This window comes from Mustelus asterias, chromosome 4 (assembly GCF_964213995.1).
Source record: "Mustelus asterias chromosome 4, sMusAst1.hap1.1, whole genome shotgun sequence".
NCBI lineage: Eukaryota > Metazoa > Chordata > Chondrichthyes > Carcharhiniformes > Triakidae > Mustelus > Mustelus asterias.
In genome coordinates this window covers 74,832,300-74,855,893 of record NC_135804.1, presented here as the reverse complement: position 1 = coordinate 74,855,893, position 23,594 = coordinate 74,832,300, and the positions used below count along the sequence as shown (strand labels likewise).

The following is a 23,594-nucleotide window of genomic DNA, read 5'->3' as shown; positions in this document are numbered from 1 at the left end:
GTCATAACTGGCACAAAGGAAGATAGTTGTTGGAGATCAATCATCTCAGTTTCAGGAAATCACTGCAGGAGTTCCTCAGGATAATGTCCTAACATCTTCAGTTGCTTCATCAATGACATTCCCTCCATCATAAGTTCAGAAGTGGGGATGTTCACTGATGATTGCACAATGCTCAGCACCATTCATGACTCCTCAGATACTGAAGCAGTTCAAGTCCAAATGCAGGCTTGGGCTGACAAGTGGCAAGTAACATTCGCACCACACTCGTGCCAGGCAATGACCATCTCTAACAGTAAAACTCTAACCATCACACTTTGACGTACAATCACTGAATTACAATTACTGAATTCCCCACTATCAACACCCTGGAGGTTACCATTGACCAGAAACTGAACTGGACTAGCATATAAATATTGTAGCTACCAGAGCAGGTCAGGAGCTGGGAATCCTGCAGCGAATAACTCACCTCCTGACTTCCCATAGCCTGTCCACCATCGACAAGATTCAAGTCAGGAATGTGATGGAATACTTTCCCCTTGCTGGATGAGTGCAGTTCCAAAAACACAAGAAGCTTGGTGCCATCCAGAACAAAGCAGCCCTCTTGATTGCTATCCATTCCAAAAACATTCACTCTCTCCACCACCGACACACAATGGTGATCATGGGTACCATCAATAAAATGCACTGCAACAACTCACCAAGGCTCTTTCGACAACACTTTCCAAACCCACTACTTCTACCACAGAGAAAGGTAAGGAACAGCAAATACCTGGAAGCACCACCTTCCAGGTGGAAGGTTCTCCTCCAAATCACTCACCACCCGACTTGGAAATATACCGCCGTTCCTTCACTGTTGCTAGGTCAAAATCCTGGTACTCCTCCTCTGACAGCACTGTGGGTGTTCACTACTTGGACTTTAAGAAGGCAGCTCATCACCACTTTCTCAATTAGATTAGGGATGGACAATAAATGCTGGCCTAGCCAGTGATGCCCACATCCTGCAAATGAATTAATGTAAAATCATGATGCCACTTAGATGCTAATTGCCCAACCAACCAGCAAATTTGCAAATTTTATCATCATCTTCTTTGAAACAATCCGAGCTGAACATGCATTCAGCTTCATAAAGGACACCTCCAAATGCAATCGAGAGGAATCATCCCAGAACTTTCAGTTGGGATGCTGTTGACTTCATTTTGCTGTTGCAGATTTGATGGGTGTGCCTGGTTCTGTGTTTTTGGAGATCTCAAATCTTCTTTAAATAAGAAAGGATCAGTGCTTTGCAAAGACTGGGGTTGTTTTTACTGGCCTCTCACCAGAAAACTAGCTCATGGTCCTAGGGGATAGAGTTGCAGTTCACTTGGGGTGCAGAACAACATGTAGATGGAGGAAGCAGAAAGGGATAACTGTGCTCAATTGGAGGTGGGAACCAATACAAATACCAGAGAGGTGTATCCTCTTTAGACATACAGACTAGACTATAGAAAGTATTCCTCCTCAAGAAATTTAGATAGGAGGAATGTCTGAAGAAGTTATGTTCCACCAAGGATGTAGAATAGAATCATAGAATCCCGACAGAAGGGGGCCAATCAGACCATCGAGCCCACACCGACAACAATCCCACCCAGGCCCTATCCCTGTAACCCCATGTATTTATGCTGCTGGTCCCCCTGACATTAAGGGACAATTTATCATGGCCAATCAACCTAACCCATACATCTTGGACTGTGGGAGGAAACTGGAGCACCTGAAGGAAACCCACGCAGACATGGGGAGAAAATGCAAACTCCACACAGTCACCGATGTCAGAATTGTACCCGGCTCCTTGGCGCTGTGAGGCAGCAATGCTAACCACTGTGCCACTGTGCCACCCATGTACCTGAGGAGAACCATGCCAGTGGCTCTCAAGGTCTGAATTACTTTCAATTTGTATGATTCAAGATCCTATCAAGCTGAACCAGAACTATTGCTAACACTTTTCAGTTCATCATTACATCAAGGAGAGGAGAGGGGACTTTATTTTCTGCTATAAGCAGAGACAAGCAGAGGCAAACACATAGCTTTGTCAGAGTAGCAAGCATCCCCATGGTGCACATGGATCTGTGATCACTGCATCTCAACAACCTTGTGCTGGAATCACAGAGCGTTCCATTCTGTGGACATGCAGTTAGTGTGTGACCATGCATAGACCATGATGTTGGTGAATTCCTGCTATCCTGCTCGCAGTCATAATGCTTTTATCCTGCACTTGTTAGGTCTCCACCATCTTTGATCTAGCATCTTGAACCTTTCACATTGACAAAGATTACCCACTGTACGCATGGTTAATGATTCTTTCATCTGCCACCACTGTTAGGGACCAGATCAGGTATATTGTGATGTTAGCCTGGACCCCAACTTTTTTTTATTTTGGCATTAGGGTGACCATAAGGTATTCTGCTCCAGGTATGAATCAATTGATCCACTCGGGAACTTTTATCAAAACAAACTTTATTTAAGAACACAGTTAAAATATGACAAAAAAATTAGTATAACTTTTACCAATTGAAAATACTTAAACATGACAAGGTATAATTCTTAACAGCTATCTATCCCTGCAGTTCCAATATAAGCAGCACCCTATAGACATAAATTCCTTATTCAGAACCAGTTAGTACCATAAACAGATATGCTCATGTGGATGCTTGATTTCCAGCCTTTGAAACCTCTGGACAGAGATCCAGACAGACACCTGTCTTCTGACATTCATACAATCGCTTCCAGAGAAAGATCCACCCCCAAACAGCAGAATCTTCCGGAAAGAAACTTATTTCCTGGAATATTTCAGTCTCCCACTCCAGAGAGAGAAAGAGACACAAAGAACAAGAATAAAGAACAAAGAACAATACAGCACAGGAACAGGCCCTTCGGCCCTCCAAGCCCATGCCGCTCCCTGGTCCAAACTAGACCATTCTTTTGTATCCCTCCATTCCCACTCCGTTCATATGGCTATCTAGATAAGTCTTAAACGTTCCCAGTGTGTCCGCCTCCACCACCTTGCCCGGCAGCGCATTCCAGGCCCCGAACCACCCTCTGTGTAAAATATGTCCGTCTGATATCCGTGTTAAACCTCCCCCCCCCTTTCACCTTGAACCTATGACCCCTCGTGAACGTCACCACCGACCTGGGGTAAAGCTTCCCACCGTTCACCCTATCTATGCCTTTCATAATTGTATACACCTCTATTAAATCTCCCCTCATCCTCCGCCTTTCCAGGGAGAACAACCCCAGTTTACCCAATCTCTCCTCATAACCAAGCCCCTCCATACCAGGCAACATCCTGGTAAACCTCCTCTGTACTCTCTCCAAAGCCTCCACGTCCTTCCGGTAGTGTGGCGACCAGAACTGGACGCGATATTCCAAATGCGGCCAAATCAACTTTCTATACATCTGCAACATCAGACCCCAACTTTTATACTCTATGCCCCGTCCTATAAAGGCAAGCATGCCATATGCCTTCTTCACCACCTTCTCCGCCTGTGACGTCACCTTCAAGGATCTGTGGACTTGCACACCCAGGTCCCTCTGCGTATCTACACCCTTTATGGTTCTGCCATTTATCGTATAGCTCCTCCCTACATTATTTCTACCAAAATGCATCACTTCGCATTTATCAGGATTGAACTCCATCTGCCATTTCTTTGCCCAAATTTCCAGCCTATCTATATCCTTCTGTAGCTTCTGACAATGCTCCTCACTATCTGCAAGTCCTGCCAATTTTGTGTCGTCCGCAAACTTACTGATCACCCCAGTTACACCTTCTTCCAGGTCGTTTATATAAATCACAAACAGCAGAGGTCCCAATACAGAGCCCTGCGAAACACCACTAGTCACAGGCCTCCAGCCGGAAAAAGACCCTTCCACTACCACCCTCTGTCTTCTGTGACCAAGCCGGTTCTCCACCCATCTAGCCACCTCCCCCTTTATCCCATGAAATCCATTAGAAAGTGACCTCTTTCTAAAGATCTCAAGTAGCGGACTGAGCTTGATTTCTCTGTGTTAGCCCAGCTCCACCCTGTCATCGGATTTTTCTGTCAATCAACCTAATCAAGTCCTACTCTGCAAAACCCCAGGAAACACTAAAAAACCAGAACAGCATTAGTTCAGATTAAAACAAACATTCTAGCAATTGGGAGCAAGCATGCTGTTACAGTAACAACAGAGAATGCCTGTTGCAGACCCAGTGGCACCGTTTAAAACAGACTGTTGAAAAAATCCTGCACAGAATCATTATTCAAATACATTTCTTAAAGGCACAGTATTGTCATACCATCCATCCAAATGTGGACAGTGTTCCAATAATGAGAATCACACTGTGAGTGGGAGCGAAATGGAGCAGACCACTGGCAAACTCAAACAATGGTTCCACTGCCTGAATCATTCATGAGAACCCCCCAATACTCCCCAGAACTTGTCTACCGATGCATGGTGGTCTGTTGAGTCCTTCAAAACCTGTCAATCATGAGGGCACAACTTACCACCTGACCTTCAGAAACTATCTCAGGGAAAGAAGGCAGAGGAAAAGGAAGAGGAAGGTTCAAGACAACTGGACTAACATCGCTCCTGGTGGACATTTGTGAAAGTTGCTGTGAAAAACTTGACAACTCACCTTTACTCCACACTTCCTCACATCACCATCCCTCCGCTCCTGATCATTATATCCCTCAAACAAAAGATACCAAAAAACAACCATCTCATAACATTTGTGGTCGGTGCAAACTTGATGGGCCAAAAGGCCTCTTTCTGCACTGTAGGGTTTCTATTATTTCTATGATTTCTATGATAACAGCTTTATCCAATAATACCTAGAATTCTCAATTCACCACCCTTGTGCATTCATAAAATGCCTGCCTTCACCTCATGCTCCTATACAATGCTACCCAATGACTGCAACATGGCTGGTGGAAGGCTGCTGTATTGCAGTGAGGAAGATTGGAGATGGTCTTGAGGGGCTTGAGGGCCCACCTTCAGACTTCACAATCTTGGCACAGGCGGACTGGATGACAGGCATCTTCAGGGGTACTGGCCAAGGGGCAATGTGGTGCAATAGCTGTGTCATCCTGAATGTGGGCAGCAGGTAAATCCTCCATGGAATCATTGACACTGCTCAGGATGATACCTCAGCATTCCTACTGCTGGAAGACAGATTACTGAGCTGCTGTGAGAGCCTGCATGTCCCTTTCAGTATTGGAATCCACAGCCAGGATGACAGCAAATGAAAAGATCATAGCCACAGTCTGAGCTTGCGCTCAACACCCAAACATTCATTGGCTTCTGTTGGTGCCTCAGTGGAATTTGAGAAATTGAGCATCAGATGCTGCATCAATGGCTGGTCTATGAGTGCTGTTGTATGGACTGGTCACCAATACCACACTGGACAGGATGAACTCCAAACTCTGCACAAAGCACTGGGCCAACTTAGAGCCAGACTCTCCCATATTCCTTAACAATGAACACAAACTGTCTGTCAATGCACCAAGCATTTCTATGTGAATGGCACTCAGCTCTTCCCTCTAAACTAGCCTATACTTCTAAAACTATTCATGAGAATGGTTCCAGGGATGAGGAACTTCAGCTAGGGGGTAGAATGGAGAAGTTGGGACTGTTTCCCTTGGAGAAGAAGTTGAGAGGCGATTTGATGGAGGTATTCCAAATCATGAGGGGTCTGGACAGATTAGATAGAGAGAAACTGTTCCCATTGGTGGAAGGATCAAGATGTGGAGATGCCGGCGTTGGACTGGGGTAAACACAGTAAGAAGTTTAACAACACCAGGTTAAAGTCCAACAGGTTTATTTGGTAGCAAAAACCACACAAGCTTTCGGAGCCTTAAGCCCCTTCTTCAGGTGAGTGGGAATTCTGTTCACAAACAGGGCATATAAAGACACAGACTCAATTTACATGAATAATGGTTGGAATGCGAATACTTACAACTAATCCAGTCTTTAATAGCTTGACCCAGGTGAATTACTCTTGTGGAGTGCTGGCAGCGAGACAATGAGCCGAATAGCCTATTTGCCCTAATCATTCTATGATTGCATATAGCACTGGGAGAGAGGGTACATTGCACCCCCTGTCACACATTCCCTCTAAATGAATGTTGTGTTTCAAACTGTACATACTCACTCTCACACATACATTTCCCCAGGTAAGGGGTAAAATTCTTGCCGCTCACACAAACATAAACATCTTTTAAATAGGTTTAAACAAGCCCTCTACCCTTTAACTGTGCCTGCTCTACGTGCAGGAGTGAACTTTGTCATACTGAGTGATGTCAGTGTGGAGATATTGGGCACACGAAGCTGTGTCTTTCAAACAGGGAGCTCTGGTACCCGGGGGATGGGAGTGCACCTTGTTCTGCCATGAAACCGCCGGATTGTAATAGTATGCTGCCTTTAGACATGAATCCCTCTGCTACCCTCACTCAGGCTCTTGTCTGGCATTTAAGGAAAGACAGGGTTAAGAGGCATTTATGACGTCAGGAGCATTATTTGACAAATGTCCTTTCTGTGAGGAGGGGGGAGAAGGATTCTCCCTATCTATGGACCCAGCAGCTAGAAACCTTCATCAGCGTCAGTGCGCCCCCCTCCCCACCCCCCCCTCCCTCACCACACACCTCTCAGAGTCCAGCTGAGGGAGGGCTAACAGTTTTGCCGGAGAGGGGGTAAAGTAGGGGCAAAGGAAGGAAGCCCAGAAAGGAGCTGGTCTGGAAAAATGCTGCTGCAGTTCAGTTTAAAAAACACTGCAGCGACCAAACTCCCATCGCATCGGCTGCGGTTCTGATCTCGGCCAGAGAGCCACTCAGTTGTGTGTGCATCGACTGTGTTTGGAGAGCTGATGGATGGGGCACGGATAGTCCCCTTGGTTTTGGATTGAAGAGCTTGTGTGTGTGTGTGTATGTGTGTGCGCGCTCTGGCCCCAGCGGGAGGTCCCTGTGTAAATACTGAAGCAGGATTATACAATGTGGAGATTTCCAGAGGAGCGAATGTCTGGTTTCTGTTCATTTCTCACAGGTCTGTCTGTCATGTGCTGGCTTCAAAGGTACGGATCATTCTGCTTACATTTAATATCAAAGGTCGCTTCTCTGTCTAACTGCTTGTGTGACTATGTATTGACTATTTCTCGAATACACCGTGTGCCAGTTACTGATAGTGACACGTCTCAATTCTCTGTCTCTCAGACCTTACACCTACACTATAACTGGTCCTTTCAGTGAATCGCACCCCTGTCCAGTGTATAAAATGTAAATATCCCTCAGAAACTGATCATTATGGATGCAGAAATCAGTTTGCGTTTGAAATATTCACTCTGTATTCTACACTCCTGAGGCTGCGGAGACACATTGGGAAAGAAAGACATAGACAGATATTAACTGTCCGTGTGTGTCGGCGCTGCTTTTGCAACTGAAGTAGGTCTGAATCATTACATTCTGTTTACACCACACATAGATCTATCAGTGCACTGCCAGGTATATAGCAGAGTGGAGCTTTGCTCAGTGCTGCTGTGGCTGTTTTTGTTGTGTGGCTAACTTCAGATGTATTCCTTTTACCTATTAAATGTAGTTAGCATTGGAATTGATTGTGTTTTGAGGCATAGGGCTTGAAATTCGATTCTGTGTGCCTGTTTATGTCTAAAATGGAGCCCACGAAGCACACAAAATTATGGGGCAGTCATGGTGGGTGCCATTTTGCTAAGGGTCAAACTAGAGGCTCAGCAATTCCTCCTCCAGATCCCACAACTTTGTTCCAATCACTTACCTGCACATTGGGAAATAGCCCGACGTGGAATCCTTCTACTACACCTCCTACATCACATGAAGGTCCCAGACCCAAAATTCCAGGCTCCTTGGACCTCCCCATTTGGGCATGGACTGCTGGCACTCTGCGGATGTGGTACCCAATAAATGGGCATTGCCAAAATTCTAGGCCACAGACTGATGTCTACTTTTGCTTCTACCCTTAGTGTCAACGGAATCGGTAACATTTCTCTCGTGAAAAGAACAGTGGACAGACTGCTCAGAGGGTATGACATCCGTCTCAGGCCTGACTTTGGAGGTATTTTGAAACCTTTCTAATCACTGAACTTTGCCAATTCATACATTGTAGTAATCGCTTATTATTGTCAGGGATCTAATACTTTCATTGAATATTCTGAGAACAACAAGTAGTCTTGTGTTTGGGAGCATATGGAAGATTGAGGGGTGATCCAATTGGGATGTTTAAAATGGTTAAATAATTTGATAATCAATTCACCAGGGAGTGGAAATCTGAAAGTCTCCTCCCAGAGAAGCTGGTGAGGCTGGGGGTCAATTGAAAATTTGAAAACTGAGATTGATAGATTTTTGGTAGGTAAAGGTTATTAAGGTTTATGGAACCAAGGTGGGTAGATGGGATTAAAATATAGCCCAGCCATAATAATGGAACAGGTTTCAAGGAAATCAGGGCTCCCTCCTGTTCTTATATTCCCAAGGAATGGATGCTGCAGGTCCCGGGGTTCAAATGTTTTAGTCGAAGTAGGGAAGGAGGTAGAAGAGGGGGAGGGGTAGCATTATTGGTCAGAGATTGTATCACAGTGTCAGAGAGGAGGTTTGATGAGGACTTATCTGTTGAGGTAGTATGGGCGGAGATTAGAAATAGGAGAGGAGAGGTCACCCTGTTGGGAGTCTTTTATAGACCTCCTAAAAGTTCTAGAGAGGTTGAGGAAAGGATTGCGGAGTCAATCCTGCTTAGGAGTGAAAGTAATAGGGCAATTGTTATGGGGGATTTTAACTTGACTAATATTGACTGGAATTGTTATAGCTCTAGCTCGTTAGAGGGGTCAGTTTTTGTTCAAAGCGTGCAGGAAGGTTTTTTGACTCAGTATGTAGACAGGCCAACTAGAGGTGAGGCTATATTGGATCTGGTGCTGGGAAATGAGCCAGACCAGGTGCTAGACTTGGAAGTTGGTGTGCATTTTGGTGATAGTGACCACAATTCGGTTACGTTCACCTTAGTGATGGAAAGGGATAGGCATGAACCTCGGGCCAGTGGTTTTAGCTGGGGGAAGGGTAATTATGAGGCTATTAGGAGAGAATTAGGAAACATAGGTTGGACTAGGAGATTACAGGGACTGGGAACGTCCGACATGTGGAGTTTTTTCAAGGAGCAGCTACTGCGAGTCTGTGATAGGTATGTCCCTGTCAGGCAAGGAGGAATTGGTAGGGCTAGGGAACCGTGGTGCACCAAAAAAGTTTCTTTGTTGGTTAAAAAGAAAAAGGAGGCTTATGTTCGGATGAGACGTGAGCACTCGGGTAGTGCACTAGAAAGCTTTAGATTGGCTAAGAGGGAGTTGAAGAGCGAGCTTAGAAGGGCTAAAAGGGGACATGAGAAGACTTTGGCGGATAGGGTTAAAGAGAATCCTAAGGCGTTCTATAGGTATGTCAAGAACAGAAGGTTGGTTAGGGCAAGTTTAGGGCCAGTTATAGATGGCAGAGGGAAGTTATGTGTGGAACCGGAGGAGATTGGTGAAGCATTGAACCAATATTTCTCTTCGGTGTTCACGCAAGGGGACATGAATATAGCTGAGGAGGACACTGGGTTGCAAGGGAGTAGAATAGACAGTATTACAGTTGATAAGGAGGATGTGCAGGATATTCTGGAGGGTCTGAAAATAGATAAATCCCCTGGTCCGGATGGGATTTATCCAAGGATTCTCTGGGAGGCAAGAGAAGTGATTGCAGAGCCTCTGGCTCTGATCTTCAGGTCGTCGTTGGCCTCTGGTATAGTACCAGAAGATTGGAGGTTAGCGAATGTTGTCCCATTGTTTAAGAAGGGGAACAGAGACTTCCCCGGGAATTATAGACCGGTGAGTCTCACTTCTGTTGTCGGCAAGATGTTGGAAAAAATTATAAGGGATAGGATTTATAGTTATTTGGAGAGTAATGAATTGATAGGTGATAGTCAGCATGGTTTTGTGGCAGGTAGGTCGTGCCTTACTAACCTTATTGAGTTTTTTGAGAAAGTGACCAAGGAGGTGGATGGGGGCAAGGCAGTGGACGTGGTATATATGGATTTTAGTAAGGCGTTTGATAAGGTTCACCATGGTAGGCTTCTGCAGAAAATGCAGATGTATGGGATTGGGGGTGATCTAGGAAATTGGATCAGGAATTGGCTAGCGGATAGGAAACAGAGGGTGGTGGTTGATAGTAAATATTCATCATGGAGTGCGGTTACAAGTGGTGTACCTCAGGGATCTGTTTTGGGGCCACTGCTGTTTGTAATATTTATTAATGATCTGGATGAGGGTATAGTTGGGTGGATTAGCAAATTTGCTGATGACACCAAAGTCGGTGGTGTGGTAGACAGTGAGGAAGGGTGTCGTAGTTTGCAGGAAGACTTAGACAGGTTGCAAAGTTGGGCCGAGAGGTGGCGGATGGAGTTTAATGCGGAGAAGTGTGAGGTAATTCACTTTGGTAGGAATAACAGATGTGTTGAGTATAGGGCTAACGGGAGGACTTTGAATAGTGTGGAGGAGCAGAGGGATCTAGGTGTATGTGTGCATAGATCCCTGAAAGTTGGGAATCAAGTAGATAAGGTTGTTAAGAAGGCATATGGTGTCTTGGCGTTTATTGGTAGGGGGATTGAATTTAGGAGTCGTAGCGTTATGTTGCAACTGTACACAACTCTGGTGCGGCCGCACTTGGAGTACTGTGTGCAGTTCTGGTCCCCACATTACAGGAAGGATGTGGAGGCTTTGGAGAGGGTGCAGAGGAGGTTTACCAGGATGTTGCCTGGTATGGAGGGGAGATCCTATGAGGAGAGGCTGAGGGATTTGGGATTGTTTTCGCTGGAAAGGCGGCGGCTAAGAGGGGATCTTATTGAAACATATAAGATGATTAGAGGTTTAGATAGGGTGGATAGTGATAGCCTTTTTCCTCTGATGGAGAAATCCAGCACGAGGGGGCATGGCTTTAAATTGAGGGGGGGTAGTTATAGAACCGATGTCAGGGGTAGGTTCTTTACCCAGAGGGTGGTGAGGGATTGGAATGCCCTGCCAGCATCAGTAGTAAATGCGCCTAGTTTGGGGGCGTTTAAGAGATCCGTAGATAGGTTCATGGACGAAAAGAAATTGGTTTAGGTTGGAGGGTCACAGTTTTTTTTTTTTTAACTGGTCGGTGCAACATCGTGGGCCGAAGGGCCTGTTCTGCGCTGTAATGTTCTATGTTCTATGTTCTATGTTCTAACTGATATTATGGTTCTATCTATGTCACCAGAAACTTTGTTTTCTCTTTTGTCATCAAGCTGTTTCTTTCTTGTATCCTGTTCACTGTTTTCTTAAGGCTCCAAGTGTAATCTTGTATCTGTCACTAGTATGCTTTGTTTTGTTTGGGTTTCTGGAAGTTTTACTTCATTACAATTGTTCTCCTCACTAAAAACTAATCTGGGAATGTCTCATCTTTGGGACAGTTTAAAGCAGGTGTCCAAGCTTAAGCTATTTAAAGAGAGCACTTCTATTGTAAATATTTAAGGAGAGATTGCAATGAAGAAATCAAAACCCAATTAAACACAGTCTTTCCATTCTCTTTTCCCCCAGGGTCTCCTGTTACAGTAGGGATGAGTATTCATATAGCCAGCATTGACATGATCTCTGAGGTTAACATGGTGAGTTCAAGCAACATTTTGGTTTACATTTTTGTGATTAAAGTGGTTAACATTAGCTCCAGTGTGGACCAGGTTATGGTCATTAAGTATATGAAGGTGAGATGGCATTGATTGGACCTTGGTTGGTAGATGTTTTGACACTTGAGAATGGAATACTGCATAAGCCATCTGCAAATGAAGTGAGCAAACTACTTCACTTGCTACTTCTCTCTTCAATCACAAAACCTTAGCACTGGAGTACTGAGACAATGCTGCACTGCCAGAGTTTGGAATTTTAAATCAGGCCCCATCTGTCTTCTCAGGTGGAGATTAAAGATCCCTCAGCATTATTGGATGAAGAACAGGAGGAATGAAGAATCCTAATTCTGTATCTCCTTGTATCATAACCAATATTTATCCTCATCCAAAATCACCAAAACAACTATTCTGGTTATTATCATATTGTTGTTACTGGGTGGTTGCTGTGCGCAAGTTGGTAGCTGTATTTCCAATGTTAAAGAAGTGGCTACACTTCGAAGCATATTTCATTGACTGTAAAGCATTTTGGGACATCATGAGGTTGCAAAAGGTGCTATATAAATACAAGCTCTTTTTATTTTTAATAATGAACTTGAAATTTATTGATCAGAAATTTTCTGTGTTTTGCATCCAAGAATTGTTTTTTTTTGTCACATTCTGCATTTTTATTCGGTCTGTAACTCTGGGTTGGGAAAGAGGGAAATGGTTGTGCAATTTAATCCAGAACTTATGCCACAAGTAGAACTGGATGTGAAGCAGAATCAGTAAATGTAAAGTATCAGCATATCAAAATCAAGCTCCAGAAAATGTGTTGAGTGAGTCTTGAACTAGATCAAACCAGGATTTATCATGGACTGACCTCAAATCAATCTAACAGAATATTGGTTGAGTAACTCCTGTATCAAAAGCAGTGCATCAAATACTGCACCAAAACTAGTGTGGAATTGGCGTATTATACTTGTAACCAGATAAAGAAAAGTGATATTAATAATATTTGCAGAGAGAATTTATTGTAGATTGAATCAGATCCACTTTGACAAGAAACACTAATACATTAAATTGAATGAAAGAGTTAGGGCAGGAGGACTAAGGAAATGCAAAGACAATTTTTTTTGTATTCATTTGTGGGACATGGCTGGTTGGCCAGCATTTATTGCCCATCCCTAGTTGCCCAAGGGCAGTTGAGAATCAATCACATTGCTGTGGCTCTGGAGTCACATATAGGTCAGACCAGGTTAAGGACAGCAGATTTTCTTCCCTAAAGGACAGGTGGGTTTTTCCGACAATCGACAATGGTTTTATGGTCATCAGTAGATTCTCAATTCCAGATATTTTTTATTGAATTCGAATTCCACCATCTGCCGTGGCGGGATTCAATCCCGGGTCCCCAGAACATTAGCTGAGCTTCTGGATTAAGTGTAATGACAATACCACGAGGCCATCTCCTACATGAGGTTGACATTAGACATGAGGCAGGTGCTTTGGAGGACCAAAGACATTTCCCTGCCAGGGTCCGAGGTTCGATTCCGGCCCTGGATGACTGTGTGAAGTTTGCATATTCTCCCCATGTCTGTGTTGGTTACCTCTGAGTGTTGCGGTTTCCTCCCACAGTCAAAAGATGTGCAGGTTAGATGGATTGGCCACGGCAAATGCATAGGGTTATGGGAGTAAGGCTGGGGAGTGGTGGTTGAGTGGGATTCACTTTTGTTGGGTTGGTGCAGACTTGATGGGCCAAATGGCATCTTTCTGCACTGTAAGAATTCTATGGATTTCAGGGATTCTATGGTTGTTGATTTTCCTTCAATCCCCTATGCTAATGACTGTTAGATTATATTCAATTCCAAATGTTCAACAGGAGATCTAACACAAGATTTGGAAGAATGGGAGCCATATTAAAACTCAGTTAGAACTGTAGCTCAGCTTTCAGTACAAGAAGCTCCCAGTCCAATGTACCTGCAGGGATAATGAGTGAACTTTTGGATCTGGTTGATTAGGAAGAACAAGAAGAATACTGAATATTCAGAAGGGAGGTGAAAAAGCACATTAGAGAGTGAAGATGGATTGTGAGAAAAGACTGGGAAATCCCAAAGTCTTCTATAGGCAGAGAAAAATGGTAAAATGAGTAGGGCCGATTATGGATCTAAAAGGAAATTTACACATGGAGGCTGGGGTCATGGCTGTGGTATTAAATAATGACTTTACATCTGTCTTTACCCAAGGAGGTAGATACTACACAGGGCATGGAGACAGACAAGGAAACTCTGTCACTAGAAGAGTTCAAAATTGACAAGGAGGAATTGTTGAATAGACTAAGAGTTGATAGGCACTGGGACCAGATGAGATGCATCCAAAGATATTGAAGGAAGTGAGAACAGAAATTGCAGGGGTGCTGACCAAAACCTCCCAGTCTTCGCTAGACTCAGGGGAGGTGCCAGAGGACTGGAGAATTGAAATTGTTCAATAACAGTTTGTAAGGATAGCCCCAGCAATTACAGTTTAACATCATTGGTGAGAAACCTTTGAGAAGTAATTATGCAGGATAGAATTAGAGGTCACATGGAAAAATGTGGGTTGATTAGGAAGAGTCAGCATGGATTTCTAAAGGGGAAATCATGTTTAATTAACTTGTTGCAGTTTGTGGAGGAGGTAACAGAAAGGGTAGATGAAGGTAATGCTGTTGATGTGGTATACATTGACTTTCAGAAGAAATTTGATACCATGCCACACAACAGACTTGTGAGAAAAGTTATAGCTCAGGGAATAAAAGGACAGTAGCAACATGGATATTCCTGTTATTGGCAGAATAACAGGAAGCAGAGAATAATAGTCAATGGATATTTTTCAGGCTAGAGGAAGGTTTGTCATGGTGCTCGTGGCTAACCACTGTGCCACCATGCCACCCCAGAAGGCTAAGAGGAGGTTTGATAGAAATGTTCAAAATCATGATATGGCTGGACAGAGTAGACATGGAGAAACTGTTCCAGCATGTAAATGGATTAAGAACGAGAGAGCACAGATTGAATTGATTTGCAAAAGAAGCAAATGCATTGTGAGAAAAAACTTTTTCACACAGCAAGTGGTTGGGGTCTGGAATGCACTGCCTGAAAGTGTAGTGGAGGCAGGTTCAATCAAAGTATTCAAGAGAACACGAGATAATTATTTGAATTGAAACAATCTGCAGGGGGATGGGGAAAATGCAAGAGAATGGCACTAAGTCATGCTCGTTTGGAGAGTTGGTGCCGACACGATGGGCCAAATGGCCTCATTCTGCGCTGAAAAAATTCTTTAATTCTATAAAGTTAAGATTTGTGTTAAAAAGGAAAGTATGTGAACTGTCTAGGATTGAGTGGATACACAGAACTTGTGTAATGGGTTCAGTGGTGAAGTTATTGAGGTGTGAGAATGGTGTTATAGAAATATTAGTAAGTGATCTTAGTGATGAATAAATTGGAGAGCTAACAGAATAAGTATTTATCGCATTCATGTCCGTAGAAGGATCAAATTCAAGATTCAATATTATTGGTGACCAGTTAAAAAATAATAATTCTTCAAATATTGGTATCAATGGGGTAGCATTTATTGCTCTTAAGAAGGTGGTGGTGAGCTGCCTTCTTGAACAACTGGAATCCCTGGGTACACCCACAGTGCGGTTAACAAGGAGTTCCAGGATTTTGACCTAGGGGCAGTGAAGGAACGGCAATATATTTACAAGTCAGGATGGTGAGTGATGTGGATGGTAACATCCAGCTGCGGTGTTCTCAGGTATCTGCTGCTCTTGTCCTTATAGATGGTAGTGGTCATGGGATTGGAAGATCCTTGGAAGATCCTAAGGAGCCTTGGAAAATTCTTGCATTGCATCTTGTAGATGGTACACATTGCTAACACTGTTCGTCGGTGGTGGTGGGAGTGAATGTTTGTGAAGGGGTAGCAATCAAGTCGGCTGTCTGTCTTGAATGGCATCAAGCTTCTCAAGTGTTGTTGGAACTGCACTCATCCAGGCAAGTGGAGAGTATTCTATCACACTCTTGACATGTGTCTTGCAGATGGTGGGCAGGCTTTGGGAGTCAGAAGTTACTCGCCACAGGATTCCTAGTCTCTGACCTGTTCTTGCAGCCACAGTATTTATATGGCTGGTCCAGTTCAGTTTCTGGTCAATGGTAACCCCCCCCACAGAATGTTGATAGTGAGGGATTCAGTGATGGTAATGCCATTGGATGTCAAGGGTTAACGATTAGATTGTTGGAGATAGTCATTGCCTGGCATTTGCATGGCACAATGTTATTTGCAGGAATATTGTCCAGGTCTTTCTGCATTTGGACATGGACTGCTTCAGTATCTGATGAGTTGCAAATGGTGTTGAATATTGTGCAATCACCACTTCTGAACATATGATAGAAGGAAGGTCATTGAAGAAGCAGTGGAAGGTGGTTGGGCCTTGAACACTACCCTGAGGAACTCCTGCAGTAATGGCCTGGAGCTGAAATGATTGACCTCCAACCACCACAACCACCTTCCTTTGTGCCAAGTATGACTCCAACCAGTAGAGAGTTTTCCCTTGATTCCCACTGACTCCATTTTTGCTCGGGCTCCTTGGTGTCATACTCAAATGCTGCCTGGACATCAAGGACAGCAACTGTCACCTCACCTCTGGATTTTAGTTCTTTTGTCCATGTTTGAACCAAGGCTGTATTGAGGCTAGGAGCTGAGTGACCTCGCGGAACCCAAACTGAGCAACAATAAACAGGTTATTGTTGAGTAAGTGCTGCTTGATAAAGATGTTGATGATACCTTCCATCACTTTACTGATGATCATGAAAGAACAATCAAAGAACAAAGAATATTACAGCATAGGAACAGGCCCTGCAGCCCTCCAAGTCTGCACCGACCATGCTACCTGTCTGAACTAAAACCCTCCACTTTTCAGGGGACCATATTACTCTATTCCCATCCTATACATGTATTTGTCAAGATGGCCCTTAAAAGTCACTATCATATCTGCATCCACTACCACCCCGGCAGCGAGTTTCAAGCACCCACCACCCTCGGTGTAAAACATTTGCGGTGTCGATGGTAGTCATGATGTGGAGATGCCAACGTTGGACTGGGGTAAACACAGTAAGAAGTCTCACAACACCAGGTTAAAGTCCAACAGGTATATTTGGAAGCAAAAGCCACTAGCTTTCAGAACAGGCTGTTCCTTCGTCAGGTGGGTGGGAGTTCTGATCATAAACAGGGCACAAAGACACAAACTCAATTTACATGAATAATGATTGGAATGTGAGTCTTTACAGCGAATCAAGTCTTAAAGGTACAGACAATGTGAGTGGAGGGAGCATTAAGCACAGGTTAAAGAGATGTGTATTGTCTCCACTCAGGACAGCTAGTGAGATTTTGCACATCCAGGCAAGTTGTGGGAGTTACAGATAGTGTGACATGAACCCAATATCCCGGTTGAGGCCGTCCTCATGTGTGCGGAACCTGGCTATCAGTCTCTGCTCAGCGACTCTGCGTTGTTGTGTGTCATGAAGGCCGCGTTGGAGAACGCTTACCCGGAGATCAGAGGCTGAATGCCCGTGACTGCTGAAGTGCTCCCCAACAGGAAGAGAACAGTCTTGCCTGGTGATTGTCGAGCGGTGTTCATTCATCCATTGTCGTAGTGTCTGCATGGTTTCCCCAATGTACCATGCCTCGGGACATCAACATTACACCAGCATCACCCATGATCATGGCATTGCTGCAACGGCCTCAGTACTCAACGCCGACAACTGCCAGTTTCCAGATGCAATTTTACAACTCATCCGCTTCATCCTGGACCACAATGTCTTCACCTTCAACAACCAGTTCTTCATCCAGACACACGGAACAGCCATGGGGTCCAAATTCACACCTCAATATGCCAACATATTCATGCACAGGTTCGAACAAGACTTCTTCACCGCACAGGATCTTCAACCGATGCTATACACTAGATACATCGATGACATTTCCTTCCTTTGGACTCATGGTGAACAATCACTGAAACAACTATATGATGACATCAACAAGTTCCATCCCACCATCAGACTCACCATGGACTACTCTCCGGAATCGGTTGCATTCTTGGACACACGCATCTCCATTAAGGACGGTCACCTCAGCACCTCACTGTACCGCAAGCCCACGGATAACCTCACAATGCTCCACTTCTCCAGCTTCCACCCTAAACACGTTAAAGGAGCCATCCCCTATGGACAAGCCCTCCGTACACACAGAATCTGCTTGGATGAGGAGGATCGCAATAGACACCTTCAGATGCTAAAAGATGCCCTCATAAGAACAGGATATGGCGCTCGACTCATCGATCGACAGTTCCGAAGCGCCACAGCGAAAAACCGCACCGACCTCCTCAGAAGACAAACACGGGACATGGTGGACAGAGTACCCTTCATCGTCCAGTACTTCCCCAGAGTGGAGAAGCTACGACATTTCCTCCAGAGCCTTCAACATGTCATTGATGAAGACGAACATCTCGCCAAGGCCATCCCCACACCCCCACTTCTTGCCTTCAAACAACCGTACAACCTCAAACAGACCATTGTCCGCAGCAAACTACCCAGGAGAACAGTGACCATGGCACCACACAACCCTGCCGCAGCAACCTCTGCAAGGCGTGCTGGATCATCGACACGGATGCCATCATCTCACGCAAGAACACCATCCACCAGGTACACAGTACATACTCTTGCAACTCGGCCAATGTTGTTTACCTGTTACGCTGCAGGAAAGGATGTCCCGAGGCATGGTACATTGGGGAAATCATGCAGACGCTATGACAACGGATGAATGAACACCGCTCGACAATCACCAGGCAAGACTGTTCTCTTCCTGTTGGGGACCACTTCAGCGGTCACGGGCATTCAGCCTCTGATCTCTGGGTAAGCGTTCTCCAAGGCGGCCTTCACGACACACGACAGCGCAGAGTCGCTGAGCAGAGACTGATAGCCAGGTTCCGCACGCATGAGGACAGCCTCAATCGGGATATTGGGTTCATGTCACACTATCTGTAACCCCCACAACTTGCCTGGATGTGCAAAATCTCACTTGCTGTCCTGTCTGGAGACAATACACATCTCTTTAACCTGTGCTTAATGCTCCCTCCACTCACATTGTCTGTACCTTTAAGACTTGATTAGCTGTAAATAGAGTTTGTGTCTTTGTACCCTGTTGTGATCAGAACTCCCACCCACCTGACGAAGGAACAGCCTGTTCCGAAAGCTAGTGGCTTTTGCTACCAAATAAACCTGTTGGACTTTAACCTGGTGTTGTGAGACTTCTTACTGTAAAACATTTACCTCATACATCTCCTTTAAATCTTGCCCCTCACACTTTAAACCTATGCTCTCCAGTAATTGACTCTTCTATCCTGGGAAAAAGCTTCTGACTATCCACTCTGTCCATGCCCCTTATAATCTTGTAGACTTCTATCAGGTCGCCCTCAACCTCCGTTGTTCCAGTGAGAGCAAACCAAGTTTCTCCAACCTCTCCTCAAACTAATTCCCTCCATACCAGGCAACATCCTGGTAAATATTTTCTGCACCCTCTCCAAAGCCTCCACATCCTTCTGGTAGAGTGGCAACCAGAATTGAACACTATATTCCAAGTGCAGCCTAACTAAGGTGCTATAAAGCTGCAACATGACTTGCCAATTTTTAAACTTAATGCCCCGGCCGATGAAGGCAAGCATGCCATATGCCTTCTTGACTACCTTCTCCACCTGCATGGAGAAATAGACCGTCAAATAGATTTGGTGGGGCGGGAATTGGCCAGGTTGGTTTCGTCATGCTTCTTGTGGACAGGATGTACTTGGGCAATTTTCCACAGTGTCTTCATATTCATAGCAGAGTGGGGGATATCAGGTTACAGATTGTGGTTGAATACAATTCCGCTGCTGCTGATGGCCCACAGTGCCTCATGATTGTCCAATTTTACCTCAGAAGCCTACCCCATTTAGCATGGTGATAGTACCACACAACACAATGGCGGGTATCCTGAATGTAAAGACAAGAATTTGTCTTAACAAGAGTTTGTCTTCACAAGGACTATGCGGTGGACACTCCTACCAATACTGTCATCTGCTATGGTCCGTGGTAATTCGCAGGAGGTTTCCTTGCCTCTGTTTAACCTGATACTATGAGACCCTTGTGGAGTCTGGAGCTGATGTCGAGGCCTCCCAGGGCAACTCCCTCCCCACTGTATGCCACTATGCTGTCACCTCTGCTGGGACATGGTGATGGTGGCCTGATACATTGGGCAGAATTCTTCCAAAAAAATTCAAAGTGTTGAATTCGCAGGAACTTACATTGCTTTTTCTCAGTGGAGTTGAGGCTAGAATCTCCCACATTCTGTGCAATGCAAAGGCCAGCGTGAACGTCATTAAAATTCAGGGGCGGAGCCTATCCTTTCCAGGGAGGCTGAAATCAGTGGCCTCTGTGTATGTGCAGTGGCCCCGAACTATCAGCGTCCTGTTTGCAGGCCAGCGATTAAGCTGGCCAGCCCAGGAGCCCTGCAGTGCTTTCCCACCAACCCCCCCACAGCCCGATCACGGCCCTCCTGACCATTCCCGGGCCCTCCCCATCCCGGACCGCCCCAACCTCCAGCCCCACCTCCACCCTCAGTGCAGACTCCACACCACACCCCACGGCAGACCCACCCTCTGGCAGACACCACCCCTGCTCAGCCCGCCCCAATTGCTGGCCTCCCCTGCCCCCATCGATCCCAATGCAGAGTGGCAGTGGGACTCCTCACCCCCACCAATTGCCCCCTAGACCCCACCCCCTTGGCACTGCCCTTGCAGGCAGTGCCAAGTTGCCCCCTGGGGGGTATGGGCACTTCACCCTGGGCAGTGCTGGTGGCTGGCATTGCCAGGGTGCCAATGCCCAGGGGGCACTAATCCCTACCACCCAACCCCCATCAGACCCCGACTGCCACCCCTTCACTCCAGCAGGGTCAGGCCACTAATTCCCCGAAAGTGGGGAGCTACTCTAAACCCAGCTGGAGTGAAACAATCTGGCGGGATGGGAGAGGCTCACTAATAGCATTCAAATGACATTTAAACTGTCATTGAAATGCTAGCCCAGTCTCACCACCGATTGCCGGCATGGAACAGACCACGCTAGAAATCCGGCACTGGGACATGTGAGTGGGGTGCAATTCCCCAGGCCCTCTACGTTAATTTTTTAGGGCAGCGGGATGGGGGAATCGCCCCGATTATCAGTAAGTTATGACAGTATAACTATATCAGGCTGTTGCTTGACTACTCTATTGACAGTTCTCCGAATTTTGGCACAAGCCCCCAGATGTCACACCACTGTAGTGGGTCTGATCTCAAACAACAACGAGACAAAGTACAGAAAAGAGATAGCAAATCTGGTGAAATGGTGCAGTGACAATAATCTCTCCCTCAATGTCAGTAAAAAGGAGATAGTCATCAATTTCAGGAAATGTCATGGAGCACATGCCCCTGACTACGTCAATGGTGATGAAGTGGAGATGGTCAAGAGCTTCAAGTTTCTAAGTGTTCAGATCACCAACAATCTGTCCTGGTCCCTCCGTGCTGATGCTCGAGTTAGAAATCCCACAACACCACTACTTTCTCAGAAGCGTATGGAATTTTAGCATGTCCATTACAACTCTCACCAATTTTTACAGATGCACCATAGAAAGCATCCCATCTGGATAGTTTGGTATGGCTCCTTCTCTGACCAAGACCACAAGAAACTACAAAGGTTTTTGAACGAAATCTAGTCCATCATACAAATCAGCCTCCCATCCATTGACACTGTCTACACTTCCCATTGCCTGAGAAAAACAGCCAGCATAATCAAGGACCCCAGACATATTTGGCAAAATTCTCTGGCTGCGCTGGTCTAAAAGCCAGAAATTCCCGCCCGACCGTCGATGGCATTTCATGTTTTCCGCAACCCGCCCGCTAAAATTCCAGTGGTGGGCAGGCGGGATGGGAGAATTCCAGCCACTCTCTTCCACTTTCTTCCATCAGGAAAAAGATACAAAAGTCTGAATACACCTACCAATGCACTCAAGAACAGCTGCTGTCTTTAAACTTTTAAATGGTCCTATCATATATTAAGCTGACCTTTCTCTTCAACCTTTCTCTTCAACCTACCTGTATATATTCTGTACCATATCCTTTTCTTCTCCCCTCCCTATTCTATGAGTGGTATGTTTTGTCTCTATAGCATGCACAAAACAGTACTTTTCACTGTATTAAGGTGGCATATTGAGGTGCGAATTTGGTCCCCATGGCTGTTCCGTGTCTGGATGAAGAACTGGTTGTTGAAGGTGAAGACGTTGTGGTCCAGGATGAAGCGGATGAGTTGTAAAATCGCATCTGGAGATTAGCAGGTTGGCGAAGCACCTCAATATGCCAACATCTTCATGCACAGGTTCGAACAAGGCCTCTTCACTGCACAGGACCTTCAACCGATGCTATACACTAGATACATCGATGACATTTTTCCTTTAGACTCATAGCAAACAATCATTGAAACAACTATATGATGACATCAACAGGTTCCATCCCACCATCAGACTCACCATGGACTAGTCTCCGGAATCAGTGGTTAGCACTGCTGCTTCACAGCTCCAGGGACCTGGGTTCGATTCCCGGCTTGGGTCACTGTCTGTGTGGAGTTGCACATTCTCCTCGTGTCTGCGTGGGTTTCCTCCGGGTTCTCCGGTTTCCTCCCACAGTCCAAAAATGTGCGGGTTAGGTTGATTGGCCATGCTAAAATTGCCCCTTAGTGTCCTGGGATGCGTAGATTAGAGGGATTAGCGGGTAAAATATGTAGGGATATGGGGGTGGGGCCTGGGTGGGATTGTGGTCAGTGCCGACTCGATAGGCCGAATGGCCTCTTTCTGTACTGTAGGGTTTCTATGATTTCTATGATTTCTATGAATCAGTTGCATTCTTGGACACATGCATCTCCACCAAGGACGGTCACCTCAGCACTTCACAGTACCGCAAGCCCACGGATAACCTCACGATGCTCCACTTCTCCAGCTTCCACCCTAAACATGTTAAAGAAGCCATCCCCTATGGACAGGCCCTCCATATACACAGGATCTGCTCAGATGAGGAGGATCGCAACAGACACCTCCAGAAGCTGAAAGATGCCCTCATAAGAACAGGATATGGCGCTCGACGCATCGATCGACAGTTCCTACGCGCCACAGCGAAAAACCGCACCGACCTCCTCAGAAAACAAACACGGGACACGGCGGACAGAGTACCCTTCGTCCAGTGCTTTTCCGGAGCGGAGAAGCTATGACATAATCTCCGGAGCCTTCAACATGTCAGTGATGAAGACGAACATCTCTCCAAGGCCATCCCCATACCTCCACTTCTTGCCTTCAAACAACCGCACAACCTCAAACAGACCATTGTCCACAGCAAACTACCCAGCTTTCAGGAGAACAGTGACCACGACACCACACAACCCTGCCACAGCAACCTCTGCAAGACGTGCCGGAGCATCGACATGGATGCCATCATCTCATGTGAGAACACCATCCACCAGGTACACGGTACATACTCTTGTGACTCGGCCAACGTTGTCTGCCTGATACGCTGCAGGAAAGGATAGAACATAGAACATAGAACAGTACAGCACAGTACAGGCCCTTCAGCCCTCGATGTTGTGCCGAGCTTTGTCCGAAACCAAAATCAAGCTATCCCACTCCCTATCATTCTGGTGTGCTCCATGTGCCTATCCAATAACCGCTTGAAAGTTCCTAAAGTGTCCGACTCCACTATCACAGCAGGCAGTCCATTCCACACCCCAACCACTCTCTGAGTAATGAACCTACCTCGGACATCCCTCCGATATCTCCCACCATGAACC

General features: G+C 45.6%; 1 protein-coding gene across 1 annotated transcript in view; it reads left to right on the top strand.

Annotated features, from left to right (window-relative positions):
* Positions 1-11,613: 11,613 nt before the first annotated feature.
* Positions 11,614-23,594, top strand: part of LOC144492783 (gamma-aminobutyric acid receptor subunit beta-4-like) — a 705,925-nt gene continuing 693,944 nt past the window's right edge. Inside the window, exon 1 of the mRNA XM_078211203.1 lies at positions 11,614-11,676. Coding sequence (XP_078067329.1) covers positions 11,629-11,676 — 48 coding nt within the window. The 5' untranslated portion in view covers positions 11,614-11,628. The remainder of the gene's footprint in view (positions 11,677-23,594) is intronic.